Source organism: Anomaloglossus baeobatrachus, chromosome 4 (genome assembly GCF_048569485.1).
Source record: "Anomaloglossus baeobatrachus isolate aAnoBae1 chromosome 4, aAnoBae1.hap1, whole genome shotgun sequence".
Lineage (NCBI taxonomy): Eukaryota > Metazoa > Chordata > Amphibia > Anura > Aromobatidae > Anomaloglossus > Anomaloglossus baeobatrachus.
The window spans coordinates 223,082,832-223,101,643 of record NC_134356.1 but is presented as its reverse complement, the minus strand read 5'-3'; the positions used below and the strand labels follow the sequence as shown (position 1 = coordinate 223,101,643).

The following is an 18,812-nucleotide window of genomic DNA, read 5'->3' as shown; positions in this document are numbered from 1 at the left end:
CCCATTTTTGTGTCCAGCCAGGTACAACTAGGCAGCTGTGGATTGGAATCTGCAGCACAGGTTAGCCCGAGCTTTCTGGGCCCCTCTGCTGCGAATTGTAGTCCACAGCCGCCCCAGAAAATGGCGCTTTCATAGAAGCGCCATCTTCTGGCGCTGTATCCATCTCTTCCAGCTGCCCTGAAGCCAGGTGGCTCGCTGGGTAATAATGAGTTAATACTTGCTTTGTTTTACTAGCCTGACATTAAGAATCTCTGACTTAATACTAGCAAGTTTTACCCGGCCATTAAGAATCTCCAATAAAGGGTTAAAAAAAAAAAACACCACACAGAGAAAAAATACTTTAATAGAAATAAATACACAGACACACTTAGAGACTCCATGTTTATTACTCCCTCGCATCCCTCCACGATCCTGCTCTTTTGTCTTCTTTCTCCTTCATCCCATGCAGCTCTGCTACATCAGCCAGCACTGCATGGGAGGAAGACGCTGCTGCTTCCCGTGCAGTCTATATCACTCAGTGAGTAGCAGAGGCAGCAGGCTATAAGCGGTGACGTCACTGCTGACAGGCGCGTTGCTATAGCAACGGTGATCTCCGTTATTGACCGGCTGTGGCAGCCGGTGAATAACAGAATGGGGAAGCAGAACGGGGAGCCGATCATGTGCCAGAGCATCTCGTCGGTACACGGGGATGCACAAACGAGCACTGCGTACCGGAGAGATGCACTGACAGGACCTAGCAATGACATCTAGCCATGTGACCAGTCTGTAGCGAATGAGATAATAGACACGTGACTGGTCACATGGCTATTTTGATGTCACGATAGGTCCTATCATCAGTGCTGGTTACCGGGAGGACGCAGCGATTATCGGAAGGAAAAACGGCAGGAGACAGAGTGCAGGACGCGTCGCGGGTACCTGTAAGTGTTATGGCAATGTTTATTAACTGTATGTGTATATTTATAATGTGTTTTTATGTGTTTGTGTTTACCTCCCATTGTTTTCAATGGGGTTGGAGAGGTTCATCGAGCCGAACTCGAACGCGGCCTCCGTTTCGACGAACTGAACTCGAGCCTCTAGAGGCTCGCTCATCTCTAATTCCATTGTACAATAGAAGTGACGAATAATTATGATGATATGCAAACATACCTAAATGTCAGAAAAATGGTCAAGTCGTACAAGTAGGAACTGTACAAAGACATCTCAAACAGGAGAGACTATACACATAGTCTAGATGGAAAATACAGAATAAATGTTAGAGAATCATCTGAAAGATTACATATCAATATAATGTGATATGGGGTTGCGGGGCATATCCTAAGAATAATATTAAATACTTGCATGTGTCGCAGGCGGGGAGGACGCCGCTGCGCTGCGCTCGCTAACGCTCGGGTCCGGCGCTGCTGCGATGGCTGCTCGGTGGCTTGAGCGGTGGGCCGGCTCCAGGGGCTCGAGCGGCGCTCCTCGCCCGTGAGTGAAAGGGGGTAGTTTGATTTGGGGATTTGGTCCGTGACGCCACCCACGGGTTGTGGTGAGGTTGGACACCACCGCTGCTGGTGACGGGGATCCCGGGAGCGATGGTAGGGAGCAGCTGGAATGTTGTTCCCCCATCCGTGGGTAGGGGTTGGTGGTCCCGGGGCCCGGTGAGGTGACGGGGCGGCAGGGTTGGCAAGGTGCAGGGTCGCCTGGACTGCGCAGCGCGGTGCCGGATGGCACGGTTGTACTCACTCAGCCACAAATGTACGCAAAGTCTCTGGTAAACCAAACGGCTGGATGGACGGGTCCCGCAGCCGGCTGCTGTGGCTTCTCCCGGACGGTTGGTGGTGGCTGCCTTTCCCTGCACCTTTGTGTATGTTCGGTCCCGATGGCTTCCCACCGGTAACCCGCTCCCCAGCGTATATATGTGCCGGAGGAACCTTTTGCACGCAGGCTCTGGCCCTTGGAACTCTAGCTGTGGCGGTAGCTGTATTTCTTTTTGCTGGTCAGACGGTTGCCTTCTATTGGGTCTTGGCTGTTAGGAAACCCCTGGGGTTCCGGTCACTGACGGATTTGACCTCTAATGGCGACTCCAAGCCTGGTCGGGGTCCGCAGGCCCTGCCTGTGTGTGATTGCTTCACTTCGCTCCCCGGTTCGGTACCGGTGGGCCACCGCCCGTCCCCGGTCCTACGGTTCCGCGTTGATCTGTCTCTCCTGCAGACGGCCACCACCGTCTGCCAACCTTGCTCTTGGTGCCCGGGTCACACACCCGGACACTGTCAGTTTACTCCTCACTTCTCACTCCTCTCTCTTCCACTTCCCTAACTGAACTGAACTCACTTCCTTTCCCGCCTCCAGGACTGTGAACTCCTCAGTGGGTGGGGCCAACCGCCTGGCTCCACCCCACCTGGTGTGGACATCAGCCCCTGGAGGGAGACAACAAGGATTTTGTGTCTGGCTGATGTGCCTGTCTTAGGGTGGGGGTGTGTGTTGTAGTACCTGTGATGACCTGGCTAGTCCAGGGCACCACATTCCCCCTTGGTTAAATGCAGACCGTCCGAGGGCTGCCCGTCCATCACCGGTTTTACTTTTTTTTTTCCTTTTAACTGCAAAAATATAAAAACATCAACAGTTTATGCATTTTAAATCTTCCCTTACAGGAGGCAGGTCACTTAAACGTTACAAACCACATAGACATACACTTTTAATAATAACGGACGGTGGTGGCTCGAGCGGTGGGCCGGATCCCAGGGACTCGAGTGGCGCTCCTCGCCCGTGAGTGAAAAGGGGTGGTTTTGGTTTAGGGATATTTTCCGTGACACCACCCACGGTTGTGGTGATTTTGGTGACACCACCGCTGCTCTGGATCCCGGGAGCGGTGACAGGGAGCAGCTTGGTTGTTAGTTCTCCCCTCCGTGGGTAGGGGGCTGGTTGTCCCGGGGCCTGATGATGGGGTAGGGATGGATGGCAGGCGGGTTGCGGGGCCTGGCGAGGTGCACTGTCGCGGGGGCAGCGCTGTGCCGCACGGCACGGTGGTACTCACTCAGCCCAATGATGAAGACACAGTTCTCGGTAAAACACTCGGCTGGATGGACGGGTCCCACAGACGGCTGCGGTGTTGTTGCTCCCGGCAGGTTGGTGGTAACTGCCTTTCCCTGCACTTAAGTTCTTTGTACGGTTCCAATGGGTTCCCACCGGTAACCCGCTCCCCGGCTTGGATATGGGCCGGAGGAGCCCCTTTTGCCCGCAGGCGCTGGCCCTGAGAAACGGTTGCCTTGGCGGTGGTGGTGTCTCCCTCACTCGGTTGGACTGTTGCCTTCTGTCGGGACTTGACTGTTTGGAAACCCAGGAGGTCCCCTTCACTAACGGATTCGGCAAATTCACTGCGACTCCTAGCCTTGCCGGGGTCCGAAAAGCCCCTGCCAGATGGTGCTGACTTCTCGTCGTGTACTGGTCCGGTACCGCCAGGCCACCGCCCGTCCACGGTCCTTACGGTAGACTCCAATCGGTCACTCCTGCAGACGGTCACCACCGTCTGCCAACCTTGCTGTATCGCCCGGGCCACACACCCGGACGCTGTCAGTCAGTTGCTCCACTACTAAACTTTCCTCTTTCCACTCTCACTGTCCAAACTGATCTGTCTGTTTTCCCGCCTCCAGGACTGTGAACTCCTTGGTGGGTGGAGACCAATCCCCTGGCTCCACCCACTGGTGTGGACATCAGCCCCTGGAGGAAGGCAACAAGGGTTTTGTCTGACTTCGGTGTGCCTGCTGGGAGTGTGGGGTGTTGTGGGTGTTGTTCTCTGTGGCCCTTGGCTTGTCCAGGGCGCCACATTCCCCCTTAGTTAAATGCAGACCGTCCGCGGGCTGCCCGTCCATCACCGGTTTTATTTTCACCAACTGAAAAAGATAAAAAAACGGTAACACACATACAATTATAATAACTTCTTCCCACATCGGGAGGTACTCTTACTTAAAACGTTACGTAAACGGTTACGGCTTCCGCTCTCCCACCCAAGCAACCTAGCCCTGATGCTGCCCTTAAGAAGTGGGCAGCATCCCTTGACCCTAGTCCAGATCCAGGCTGCCCGAGCGGGAACGGGTATGGTGACTCGCACCCGGCTGTCACTTCAGGGGACCCCACGTCCATGGGGGACCCCTGACTCCCGGAGGATCGCCACCGGTTGCGGTAGTGGCAGGCCTGGGCCATCACTTTCCTCCAGGCCCATCCTCCAAACCTGCCTCTCCGGAGGCGGCAACGAAAAACATGCTCCAACTGATTTACAATCCCACCAGTTCGTGGGTGCCCTGTGAGTTCTCAGGCGTGTCCATGAAGAGTTCCTCATGCCAACGGTACAAAGTGTCCCTGCGGGGACAACTTTCCGGCAACTGCCGGGTTAATCACGATGTCAATCAGGTTATTTACTCGGTTGATTCATTCATTCACTTAACAGGTAACGGTACTGGTGGGGACAACGGTGCAACGGGGGACCGCTGCCTAAAGCGGGCTTTACACATTGCGATATTGGTCCCGATATCGCTAGTGTGAGTACCCGCCCCCATCTGTTGCGCGACACGGGCAAATCGCTGCCCATGTCGCACAACATCGCCCAGACCCGTCACACATACTTACCTGCCCAGCGACGTCGCTGTGACCGGCGAACCGCCCCCTTTCTAAGTCACTGACGGATTTGACCTCTAATGGCGACTCCAAGCCTGGTCGGGGTCCTCAGGCCCTGCCTGTGTGTGCTGGCTTCACTTCGCTCCCCGGTTCGGTACCGGCGGGCCACCGCCCGTCCCCGGTCCTACGGTTCCACGTTGATCTGCCTCTCCTGCAGACGGCCACCACCGTCTGGCCAACCTTGCTCTTGGTGCCCGGGCCACACACCTGTACACGGTCAGTTTACTCCTCACTTCTCACTCCTCTCTCTTCCACTTCCCTAACTGAACTGAACTCACTTCCTTTCCCGCCTCCAGGACTGTGAACTCCTCAGTGGGTGGGGCCAACCGCCTGGCTCCACCCCACCTGGTGTGGACATCAGCCCCTGGAGGGAGGCAACAAAGATTTTGTGTCTGGCTGATGTGCCTGTCTCAGGGTGGGGGTGTGTTTTGTAGTACCTGTGACGACATGGCTAGTCCAGGGCGCCACACATGCATATGGCAAAATGCCCAAGACAACGTTTATACTGTTTGGCCATAAAGCACAATATATCCATCAGGGTAATACGATCCGAAAGGTTAAAGTGTAAATATATTCTTGTGTCAAAATTACACAATGATAAAGACGGATTATCGGAAAATAAGCATATGCACAAGCTGAAGGAAGTATACTCAGACTAACACCTGTAGACGTGAGGCAAAAAGCTCAAGTTGAACCAGTGCTGCTTGGTATCACAGTATAAATCATTCACCAGGGGAACACATATCTAATAAATGGAGGTAGATCCATATGTCAGAGGGGCAACAAACAAGAATTACAAAGGACCATTATAAGTTCATGGTAAGTATGTGAAATGACTTGACAAAGAAACAAAAGAAAGATATACTACCCTCTGACCCGATATCACATCATGATTCAAAAGCAGGGTATATAATACTCTCAACAGGATCTCTGTCTGGATAATGCAGAGACTGTTAGGCCCGTTTCACATGTCAGTGAAAAACAGTGACGTTTTTCACTGGCGTGTAAAACACGCACATGTCCCTGCGTGTGCCGTGATTCATGGCACACGTGGGTTGTCTAAGTGCAATCTGGGCTCTGTTCTCCGTGGCCCGTGATTGCACTTAGAAAACTACTCACCTGTGCGCGCTCCCGCTGTCCATGGTGCTGATCGCTCCCGCGGTGCAGCATCCGGCCGGCGGTGACCCCCGCAGCAGCTGCTTCTGGGTCGGCTGTGTCGCGCATAATGAATATGCGCGACAATAATGAGCCGGCTCAGAAGCAGCAGGGAGAACGGGCTGCAGAGGACATCGCTGGACACCGGGTGAGTTAAAATGTTTTTTATTTTAAAAGCACGTTTTTTTCTGGCACGTGTTTCACGGACCACACCACTGCGTGGTCCGTGGAACATCAGTGATGCCAGAAAAAAATGGACATGTCTCCGTGCGGCAAACACGCACACGCGGGTACGCCGCACGGAGACACGTGCAGTGAAAAATCACTGACGTGTGAGCAGACCCATTCATTATAATGGGTCTGCGTATGTCAGTGATTCTGGTACGTTTAAAAAAAAGCACAAACGTACCAGAATCACTGACGTGTGAAAGGGGCCTTAGATGTATAATAAAGAGTTTATCCAAAGGTAATATGTGGAGGAAAAAGTACCTTCCAGTGAAGCGGTCCTAAGACCAGTGTAAGTCAATGGCGGGTACTTGTAACCATGAGGAATTAAACTATGAGTCACCGGATAATACATGCAAAAAGTTGATAAATTGCAGTACAACTTGTAAAAAGCATGTGAGAGAATGTGGGAGAATAAAACATACCTGTTTCGGTGAATGGGGAGAGGATACTTACTGGCGTGTGCGCCATGCAGTGGTGGCCGTGGATTATATAGGAGGAGGGGCTGATCAGCTGCGTACACTTCCTGGTTCGGAGGTGGAACGCGCGTGATCACAGTGACCCGCACGCTCACGCATGCGCAGATGGAACCATAATCGCACATGCATGTAGCGTGAGGACGTGGTATTCATTGCCTGGTTACAGGAATTGCGAGAAGGATGGTAACAGTGCAACGCAAGCATGCGCTTGCGCAGTGTGACCACAAAGCCATGTGTGTGTACAAGGATAAAACAAACTGAGGAAGGGTCTGGAGATGTGCGTCCACATACTAACCTATATGGTGCAGGACACAGGTGAAAATATAGTGCTGGTTATGTGACGTCGTTGGGAGAAAGTGTCCTTCACAGTATCGTACACTGGCTCACTTTCTCCCAACGAGGTCACATAAACAGCACTATATTTTCACCTGTGTCCTGCACCATATAGGTTAGTATGTGGACACACACCTCAAGACCCTTCCTCAGTTTGTTTTATCCTTGTACACACACATGGCTTTGTGGTCACACTGCGCAAGCGCACGCTTGCGTTGCACTGTTACCATCCTTAGTCGCAATTCCTGTAACCAGGCAATGAATACCGCGTCCTCACACTACGCCATGCCCGATTATGGTTCCTTCTGCACGAGCGTGCGGTCACTGTGATCATGCTGCGTTCCACCTCCGAACCAGGAAGTGTACGCAGCTGATAAGTACCTCCTATATAATCCACGGCAACGACTGCATGGCGCACACGCCAGTAAGGATCCTCTCCCCATTCACCGACACAGGTATGTTTTATTCTCCCAACAGTCAAGGACAATCCACAGACCACCTCCAAAGACCTGCAGCTTCATCTTGCTGCAGATGGTGTCAATGTGCATCGGTCAACAATACAGCGCACGTTGCACAAGGAGAAGCTGTATGGGAGAGTGATGCGAAAGAAGCCGTTTCTCCAAGCACGCCACAAACAGAGTCACCTGAGGTATGCAAAAGTACATTTGGACAAGTCAGTTACATTTTGGAAGAAGGTCCTGTGGACTGATGAAACAAAGATTGAGTTGTTTGGTCATACAAAAAGGCGTTATGCATGGAGGCAAAAAACACGGCATTCCAAGAAAAGCACTTGCTACCCACAGTAAATTTGGTGGAGGTTCCATCATGCTTTGGGGCTGTGTGGCCAATGCCGGCATCGGGAATCTTGTTAACGTTGAGGGTCGCATAGATTCAACTCAGTATCAGCAGATTCTTGACAATAATGTGCAAGAATCAGTGACGAAGTTGAAGTTACGCAGGGGATGGATATTTCAGCAAGACAATGATCCAAAACACCGCTCCAAATCTACTCAGGCATTCATGCAGAGGAACAATTACAATGTTCTGGAATGGCCATCCCAGTCCCCAGACCTGAATATCATTGAAAATCTGTAGGATGATTTAAAGCGTGCTGTCCATGGTCGGCGACCATCAAACTTAACTGAACTGGAATTGTTTTGTAAACAGGAATGGTCAAATATACCTTCATCCAGGATCCAGGAACTCATTAAAAGCTACAGGAAGCGACTAGAGGCTGTTGTTTTTGCAAAAGGAGGATCTACAAAATATTAATGTCACTTTTATGTTGAGGTAGCCATACTTTTGCACCGGTCAAATTTTGTTTAAATGCGGATTGTACATTTTCTGTTAGTACAATAAACCTCATTTCAATCCAGAAATATTACTCAGTCCATTAGTTATTAGATATATGAAACTGAAATAGCTGTTGCAAAAACCCAAATTGTTATAAAGAAAAAAGGTGAACATTAATAGGGGTGCCCAAACTTTTTCATATGACTGTATTATTCTTAGGATATGCCCCGCAACCCCATATCACATTATATTGATATGTAATCTTTCACATGATTCTCTAACATTTATTTTGTATTTTCCATCTAGACTGTGTATAGTCTCTCCTGTTTGAGATGTCTTTGTACAGTTCCTATTGGTGCGACTTGACCATTTTTTCTGACATTTAGGTATGTCTGCATATCATCATAATTATTCGTCACTTCTATTGTACAATGGAATATGCATGTCTCTATAGACTTCACATATATCAAGGAGATTTCTCGACTTCTATACATGGATTTTTATGTAAATGTTTGTATATTACATGTGGAGATTCAATCCTTTGAAATCATTTTTCATGACATGAGATTATTTTGTCATATTTTAATTTGATTGTGATTTCTTTTCCTTTTTGTAACATTGTGTTTATTTTCTCTTATGTTACTAGTCTGATAGTCCTTGAAAAAGGTCCAATCAGGACTGAAACGTTGCACGGACTATTATTTACTCTACTCAATAAAACAACATTTTGCACCATCCAAGACGCTGTCACACAGGCTGGGGGCCCGTCTCACTGCAACTAATCACAGACGCCAAGACGGTCGGTGGGCAGGGAAGGCTGTGTATATGGATGAGTAATGATGAGCGCCCCAGGAAGTGAAGGAGAGGTCGTAAGAGCAGTGTACAGCCGCGCGGGAGCAGTTACAGCCGCTCCGAAGTATGAAGTGCTTGTTTCATTCTCATTTTCTTTATTTTTCCTTTATCTTTTTTTAATTTCCTGACTACCGGTTCAATATCTGGAATCCCGGACCCGGCACCCAGGAACATTTGAAGCCGTGCAGATCCAGACTTTTACAGTCCGGGTTCGCCTATCACTAGGTGTGATGCATGTATGTAATTGTACTAAGTCTACAAAAAAAATTGTTTTAAAAGAACGGAGAGTCCTCAATGGTTGATACCTTTTAATGGCTAACTGAAAAGATAATAATAGCAAGCTTTCAAGACTACTCAGGTCTCTTCATCAGGCTAAGTATAACACAAAATCTGAATAGTCACATATTTATACACAACTGTCTACTAAGAACTAAAATACACCACAGGAGATGCTGGCTGGTAAGAGGTAGTTTGCAGGGTTCTAGTTGAGCAGCCATGGATTACCATTGTGGCCACTTGACCAGGATATTGCAAATCTACAGGGTGGGCCGTAAGTATGGATACACCCTGATAAAATGGAAGGGGTTGCTGATATCACCTTACCGTTTGTGGCATATTAGTACATGGGAGGGTAAAACATTTGAGGCCGGGTGACTCCTATGGCGGCCATCTGCAAAAGCCGCCATTTTGAATTCAACTTTACTTTTTTCAACGGGAATGGGGTCATGTGACACATCAATCACAGAGAATTGCACAAGAAAAACAGTGGTGCTCTCATTTTTAACGTAGCTTTATTCATTATCGAGTTATTGACACGTTTGTGACATGGAAAAATGACAGTAACCCACGACAGTAACCCACTAAAGGATGTGCTCAAAGTGCTGTCCATTGTGTTGAATTGTCAATCAGATTCTCTTCTCCCACTCTTGGCACACCGAAAGCAATACTGCAGAAGAAATGCTACCACAGGCCTCCTGTATCCGTTGTTTCAGGTGCCCCACATCCTGGATCATGGATCTGCGGTATTGCTCTCGGTGTGTGAAGAGTGGGAGAAGAGAATCGCATTGGCAATTCGACACAATGGGCAGCACTTTGAGCAGATCCTTTAGTGGTTTACTGTCATTGCTCCATGCTTCATATTAATGATGCTTGTAGAAATCCATGTACATACTGCAAAAATAATTAAATTAAATGGTTATTGGCAGAAATTTCTACACATTTTCCACATGTGATCAAATACTAATAGTAATTATTGGGTGAATAGAAATTTCTTAATGTATGTTTCATTTGTATATAGAGACAACATACCTGGTGTAAGAATAACTATTGCTGACAAAAGAGCATATTCTTCTTCAATCATTTTCAGTTCTCCAAGACTTTTATAAAAATTGAACATTGGAATAATGTACTCATGTGGTAAGCCTGGAATAAAACAGTTTTGAATCAGTCATGTAGAAAATATACCTACTGTATAGTTCTCCTATATTTCCATATTACATTCGTAACCTTTTAATTGACTCAGAAATCAAGAAATTTACAATAAATTGCCAAACAATCACGATCAGTCTTTTGTGCTTACATGCTTCTTTTAATCAATTAGTTTTGTTTTATTACTACTTCAAGGCTTCCTACCTTTTGGCAACATTTTTTTTCTTGAAACCCTGGGGAAAAAAATGTTGTACCCATGCTAGGTCATTGAAAAATGTCATTTTTGCTCATCATTTTAGCTTATAAAATGTTAGAGTTTTATTGATTTGCTCTTTGTTAAAAAAAAATCCAAAAATCACACCAAATGTAAACAAAAAAAATAACAAAAATGGCACTAAAATGTTAAAATGCTTTAGAAAATGTTTGCAAAAACACAAGATAAAAGGGAAAAAAAAAGAATTTGGTAAATCCTAGTTTTTGATCATTTTTTTATTTTTTTTAGTTTGTTTTTAAGGACTCGTTTAGAAGCCAGCTTTCCTTATAGGAATTTTTATCTTATTTTTTACAAATAGACTATAACAACTACGAGTTCTAAGGAGTAGTCCACGTTTGTTTATTTTTCCTGATTGAGTGGTCCTCACACAATAAGACCCGCAACACACATCCGTTTTTTTTGTACGTGTGCGGTACGTATTTGTACGTACCGGAGACACGTACACACGGAGACCCATGTTATTCAATGGTAGATGGCACACACACGTAAAATCACACGGAACATGTGTCCGTGTGATAAGTACGTGTGTGCGCTTTTCTGCACGGACGACATGTCCGTTTTTGGCCGGCAGCACGCAGGCACGGACCCGCTAAAATCTATGGACCCGCTAAAGTCTATGGGTCCGTGCCTGCACGGACCGCACACGGAGTATGTCCGTGTTCAGCACGTTTCGTGCGTGTGCGTTTTTACACTAGCGATCTTATTTTTATTTTTTTTAAATTAAATTCAGTATACTTACCTTTTTTCATGATGTTCTCAGTCATACTTGCATTGGCGCTCGGTTTTTTTCTTCCCCCGGCTCATACCGCTCCCCGATCACCAGCGCGGCGAGGAACAGCTGTGCAGAGAATACGCGGCAACAATTACTTTGAATATGCCGGCCGCTCATTAATCAATCTCATATTTCCTGCTTTCCCCGCCCACCGGCACCTATGATTGGTTGCAGTCAGACACGCCCCCCACGCTGAGTGACAGCTGTCTCACTGCACCCAATCACAGCAGCCGGTGGGCGTGTCTATACTGTGCAGTAAAATAAATAAATAAATAATTAAAAAAAACGGCGTGTGGTTCCCCCCAATTTTAATACCAGCCAGATAAAGCCATACGGCTGAAGGCTGGTATTCTCAGGATGGGGAGCTCCACGTTATGGGGAGCCCCCCAGCCTAACAATATCAGTCAGCAGCCGCCCAGAATTGCCGCATACATTAGATGCGACAGTTCTGGGACTGTACCCGACTCTTCCCGATTTGCCCTGGTGCATTGGCATTCGGGGTAATAAGGAGTTTTTGGAAGCCCATAGCTGCCAATAAGTCCTAGATTAATCATGTCAGGCGTCTCCCCGAGATACCTTCCATGATTAATCTGTAAATTACAGTAAATAAACACACACACCCGAACAATCCTTTACTAGAAAAAAAAACACTAACAAATTGCCTTGTTTACCAATTTTATAAGCCCGAAAAAGCCCTCCATGTCCGGCATAATCCAGGATGGTCCAGCGTCGCTTCCAGCTCTGCTGCATGAAGGTGACCGGAGCTACAGAAGACACCACCGCTCCTGTCAGCTCCACGCAGCTAATGAAGGGAATAGCGCGATCAGCTGTATTCAGCGTTGGCCGCGAGTAACCTCAGTGATAGCTCAGCTGATCGCGCTATTCCCTTTATTAGCTGCGTGGAGCTGACAGGAGCGGCGGTGTCTTCTGCAGCTCCGGTCACCTTCATGCAGCAGAGCTGGAAGTGACGCTGGACCATCCTGGATTACGCCGGACATGGAGGGCTTTTTCGGGCTTATAAAATTGGTGAACAAGGCAATTTGTTAGTGGTTTTTTTTCTAATAAAGGATTGTTCGGTGTGCGTGTTTATTTACTGTAATTTACAGATTAATCATGGAAGGTATCTCGGGGAGACGCCTAACATGATTAATCTAGGACTTATTGGCAGCTATGGGCTGCCAAAAACTCCTTATTACCCCGAATGCCAATACACCAGGGCAAATCGGGAAGAGTCGGGTACAGTCCCAGAATTGTCGCATATAATGTATACGGCAATTCTGGGTGGCTGCTGACTGATATTGTTAGGCTGGGGGGCTCTCCATAACGTGGGGCTCCCCATCCTGAGAATACCAGCCTTCAGCCGTATGGCTTTATCTGGCTGGTATTAAAATTGGGGGGGAACGCACGCCTTTTTTTTAATTATTTATTTATTTTACTGCACAGTATAGACACGCCCACCGGCTGCTGTGATTGGGTGCAGTGAGACAGCTGTCACTCAGCGTGGGGGGCGTGTCTGACTGCAACCAATCATAGGCGCCGGTGGGCGGGGAAAGCAGGGAATACGAGATTGATTAATGAGCGGCCGGCATATTCAAAGTAATTGTTGCCGCGTATTCTCTGCACAGCTGTTCCTCGCCGCGCTGGTGATCGGGGAGCGGTAAGTATGAGAGAGGGCTGCTCACTTCAGTCACTCGGGGGATTAGCGGTCACTGGTGAATCCTTCACAAGTGACCGCTAATCAGTACGCGGCACACAGACAGAGCCGCGGCATGACAATGAAGTCGGGTGAAGTTCACCCGAGTTCATTCTCATCGCGCAACTCTGTCTGCTGTCAGCCGACATGTATCAACGACATTGTGCAACACACAAACGGACATTCTACACGGACATTCCACGTACACTTACACGGACATTTTACACGTACACACGGCTCGCATAAGGCATCACACGGATGCCATACGTACTGGAGAAACGCCCCCAAAAAAACGGAACACGGACCCGAAAAACGGACCGTGTCACACGGACGTTTTTTATGCGGAAGTGTGTTTTAGGCCTAACAGAAACTTGTCTGACTTTGATCCAAGTCTAAGCTCAATATTAACAATGAAAGTCAAGGAGTATGTGAAAAAAAACAGACAGCCGTCTGTGTGTTTCAGTTTCATCATAATGTGGTCCAAGTGCCATCAATTTTTCTCGTACGTGGAGTAAAATAAAGTTTTTCAACTTCCCCTTTCTGAAGCTTTGTGAAAACCAGATAGTACTCGGATGTCATCTGAGTGTGGTCCAGTTTTTTATCACGGACCCTTCGACTTGCTTTGCCAATTTTAATCTGACCTTTACATTAAAAGCAAACATGTCTCTGAGAATTCATTGTAATATGACCTGTTTGTAGTCTCTCAAGCATACTCAGTGTTTGTTTTCAATCATAATAAAAAAAAACCATGTCACATAGACACATCTCGTTAAAGCTCCATTCTGATTTTTTTTTTTTTTTAATTGACTGCTTATTAGGGATCATGGGTGTAAGTGTAATGATGGTAGTACTGGTTGCTGTCTTTTGCTGTATTCAGTGTTGTTCCATTACCACATGACTACCATTGTGTAGAGATGAATGAACCCGCAGAGGTTCAGGTTTGGTGGGTGCGGCCAGACATAAAAAAAAAAAAAAAGTCCACTTCAGGACCAGTCATGAACCAGAAAATTTGCCCGAATGCTAAAACCTATATAAGTCAATGGGGACACGAACATTCTGCTGTAAAATGATAGTAGAAAGACCTAGGGGGGGCTGCAAAACAAAACAGTTATACTTACTGAGTCTCCCGTATGGCTGTCACATTGCTTCCAGGTCCGCTCATTAGCTCGCATACATATTCACTGCTTCCACCGTCTATCCCGGCATCTGTGATTGGTTACAGTCAGTCTGCGCCTGCACCCTGTGCGACAGCATCTGTGATTGGTTGGAATCACACATGATGTCTGCATCCAGTAGTGTAAATAAAAATAAATCTAAAAAATGGTGTAGGGTCCCCCATATTGTGTTACCCAGCACAGATAAAGCAGGTAGCTACAGGCTGCAGCCCCCAGCTGTGTGCGTTATTTTGGCTGTGTATCAAAATTAATGGGACCCTATGCAGCTTTTTTCAATGATTTAAAGAAATAATGTAAAAAACGGCATGTGGTACCCCCAAGTTTGTTTCTCAGCCATGATAAATCCAACAGCTCGGGAGGCCCATGGTTATTCTGAGGCCCAACCTAAAAATATCAGCCCGCAGCCATTCCAAAGTTGTTGCATTCATTAGATGCGATAATTCCAGTGCTTTACCTGGCTCATCCCAATTGCCCTGGTGCGCTGGCAATCAGTGTAATATAAGGGGATAATGAGAGCTGCCACTAAGCCCAGGATTAGTAATTGGTAGGGATCAATGAGAACCCCCATTAATAATCCTGTAAAGTATCCTTTTCCTGTGTGAAAAGAAATAAACACAAACACTAATAAAAAATCCTTTATTTGCAATAAAATACAAAAAAACTCACCCTCTTTCTAAAATTTAATAAACCCCCCCCCCCAAACACCCAGGTCCGACATTATCCATACGAGTTCCCACAATGATTTGTGAGTTCCCGACTCTGCTACATAGTGGAGTTGCAGCGCACAGGCACATTAGAGAACACGATTGACGCTGTGGTTTCAGGCAGACACTGACTGAGCCGCTGCTGTGAGCGGTGATGTCACTGAGTTTTCCTGCAGTCACAGATGGGGGTTCCCACAGTACCCTGCCTGTGACTGCAGGTAAACGCACCTCAGTTGAACTCATTGAACTCAATGACCTCACCTCAGGTGACCTCATATACAGTTGTGTTCAAAATAATAGCATCATGTACAAAAACATGAGTTAAGCCCAAAATCTTTCTAATAGTTTTTATTTCCATGCATTGGGAACATTGCACAATGTTCTCTAAATCAAAATCTGCAAAGAAATTTATACAATTTTTAACTACTTTACAGAAAATATAAAAAATGAACATTGGGCTGTTCAATAAAATAGCAGTGTCTGCATTTGTTTTTACCTACTCAAAATCTGTCCTTTTTATTTATTTAAGATTAGCATTCCTGTGAATCACTAACCTAATAATTAGTTGTATAACCACAGTTTTTTTTAGAAGTGTGCTACACTAGAGATGAGCCACCACCCTTGTATTTGAATTCAGTTCGTCGAACAGCGGGTGTGTTAGACGAACACTTTCAAACCCCATTGAAAACAATGGCAGGCAAACACGAACACATAAGAACACATTATACATATACACATACAGTTAATAAAAAAAATTACCATTATGCTTACAGGTCCCGTGACGCGTTCTGCAGACTGTCTCCCGCCGCTTCTCTTTCCGATCATCGCTGTGTCCTCCCGGTAACCAGCACTGATGATAGGACCTTTCCGTGACGTCATAGCATGTGACCAGTCACGTGTGTATTATGCTAGGTCCTGTCAGTGCATTTCGCTAGTATGCGGTGCTCGCCCGAGCATCTCCGTACTCAGTATACTCGGCGAGATACTTGGGCACATGGTTGGCTCCCCGTTCCTGTATGTCGGCGCTCTTTACAGAGTCAGCCCACATTCAGGGACTGGATGCCACAGCCGGTGAATAGCGGCGCCGGGAATCAGGTGATCAAAGATCACCGTTGCTATAGTAACCCGCCTGTTAGGTTACTATTGCAACGTTGGCAGCGGTGACATCACCACTTACCAACCCGCAGCCTCTGCTCACTCATTGAGTGATTAGACTGCAAGGGAGCAGCAGCGTCTTCCTCCCATGCAGTGCTGTCTGATGCAGCAGAGCTGCATGGGTTGAAGGAGAAAAGACAGAAGACCAGGATCGTGGAGGGGTGAGAGGGAGTAATAAACATTGAGTCTCTAAGTGTGTCTGTGTTAGAGATGAGCGATGTTCAAGGTTCGCCAATTTCATGTTCGAGTGATTTTGGGGGGTGTTCGAGCTCGAACTCGAGCTTTTTGCTAAAAGCTCGACAGTTCGAGTTAGGTTCAAGAACGGTTCGATCAACAAAAACGTGTCTTTTCATAGTAAGGCTATGTGCACACGTTGCTATCTGCATGCGTCCTGCGTCCCCAGCACAATCCCTCTCTCTTTCCTAGTCACCGATCACGGGCGTCTCGCTGCACGGCTGTCACAAATCTGCGGCGTCTTTTCCTCTTTAGAAAATGGATGCCACTTCATTATTCAATCAGGTATTCCGTGCTTTACCCACCCACCGATGCCCATGATTGGTTGCAGTCAGACACGCACCCACGATGAGTGACAGCTGTCTCACTGCAACCAATCACAGCTGCCGGCGGGCGGGTCTATATCGTGCAGTAAAATAAATAATAATAAAAAAAAAAAAATGTGGTTCCCCCATATTTGATACCAGCCAGGATAAAGCCGCACGGCTGGAGGCTGGTATTGTCAGGATAGGGAGCGCCACGGTATGGGGAGCCCTCCAGCCTAACAATATCACCCAGCAGCCGGCCCGGAATTGCCGCATCCATTAGATGCGACAGTCCCGGGACTCCACCCAGCTCATCCCGAATTGCCCTGGTGTGGTGGCAATCTGGGTAATAATGCGTTTAATCATGCTAGGCTTCTTCCCGAGACACTATCCATGATTAAAGTGAAAGTAAAGAAACACACACAGAGAAAAATCCTTTATTTGGAATAAGACAAAAAAACACCCTCTTTTACCAGTTTATTAATCCCCAAATACACATCCAGGTCCGACGTAATCCACATGACACTGTCAGCTCTGCTACATGAAGATGCAGCAGCACCGTAGAACACAATCGCGCTGTGTCCTCTCCACGTAGCAATGAAGTGAATCGTGCTGTCACCAGAGACTTCACTCTGCAATGCAGACGTCAAGATTACCAAATCTGCCTATTTTTATCATTAGCGGCAGTAGTTCAGTGGATAGAGCGCTCTCCTAAGAAGCATAACTTTGTGAGTTCTAGTCCCGGTAAAGAATTTATTTTATTTTTTTTATGCTTTTAATTTTAAATGATATCGTGCAGTAAAATAAATAAATAATAATAAAAAAAATGCGGTTCCCCCATATTTGATACCAGCCAGGATAAAGCCACATGGCTGGAGGCTGGTATTGTCAGGATGGGGAGCGCCACATTATGGGGAGCCCACTACCCTAATAATATCACCCAGCAGCCGCCCGGAATTGCCGCATCCATTAGATGCGACAGTCCCGGGACTCTACCCTGCTCATCCCAAATTGCCCTGGTGCGGTGGCAATCGGGGTAATAATGAGTTTAATCATGCCAGGCGTCTCCCCGAGATACATTCCATGACTAAACTGAAAGTGAAAGTAACCAGAAACACACACAGCGAAAAATCCTTTATTTGGAAAGACAAAAAAACACCCTGTTTCACCATTTTATTAAAATCCCCAAATACCCCTCCAGGTCCGACGTAATCCACACGACACTGTCAGCTCTGCTACAGAACACGAGTGCTCTGTATCAGCTCCACGTAGCAATGAAGTGAATCGCGCGGTCAGCAGAGACTTCAGCAATGCAGACTTCAAGATTACCAAATCTGCCTATCTTTATCATTAGAGGCAGTAGCTCAGCGGATAGAGCAGGAACGATGAACATCTTCTTGCCTGCCTCCACCGGCAATGCGGAAGGAAGGAGGTGGGCGGGATGTTATGTCCCGCTCATCTCCGCCCCTCTGCTTCTATTGGCCGGCCGCTTAGTGACGTCGCGGTGACGCCGAACGCACCTCCCCCTTGAAGGAGGGATTGTTCGGTGGTCACAGCGACGTCGCTGCACAGGCTGATCATTGGCTGAGCCTTTGCCATTATGCCTATTCTTCTATCCATTCAAATGGTCATCTTCCGTTTTCATCCACATCTGTTTTTGCTTTCCATTTTAAAGCATTGGAGATAATTTATGCTGAACAGCTGAACATTTACCTTCTCCAATCAACTTTTTAATCAAAGTACGCTGTTCTTCAGAACAATGCTTTGACTGAGCCATATTTCTCAGGGTTTCAAGGAGAAATGCATGTACAACATGTGCTGGCTTCACCCTTAAAGGGAAGGTATCGTCAAAAAAAAAATATTTTAAGAACTGAAAAAATGTAAAGTAATAATGTTTTAATGTTTTGTTTAAATATTATTTGTTTTTAATTGAGCAAAATATAAAAAAAAAATTAAAAAGTTTGATATTTTCCACTGTTAAACACTAGAGGGAGCAGCTGCTGAAATCCTACAGAAATCCCACTGTAAAAAAAGCTCACATTACAGCCTGCAGTAAAGTGGGCGGAGTCTGTTCTCCTGTGT

The 18,812-nt window shown here is 46.9% G+C and overlaps 1 protein-coding gene across 2 annotated transcripts in view; it reads right to left on the bottom strand.

The window, feature by feature from the left end:
- Positions 1 to 18,812, bottom strand: part of NR1H4 (nuclear receptor subfamily 1 group H member 4) — a 304,378-nt gene that overhangs the window by 29,735 nt on the left and 255,831 nt on the right. For both annotated transcript variants that reach the window (XM_075342389.1, XM_075342390.1), the window contains exon 8: positions 10,299 to 10,412. In XM_075342389.1, coding sequence (XP_075198504.1) covers positions 10,299 to 10,412 — 114 coding nt within the window. The remainder of the gene's footprint in view (positions 1 to 10,298; positions 10,413 to 18,812) is intronic.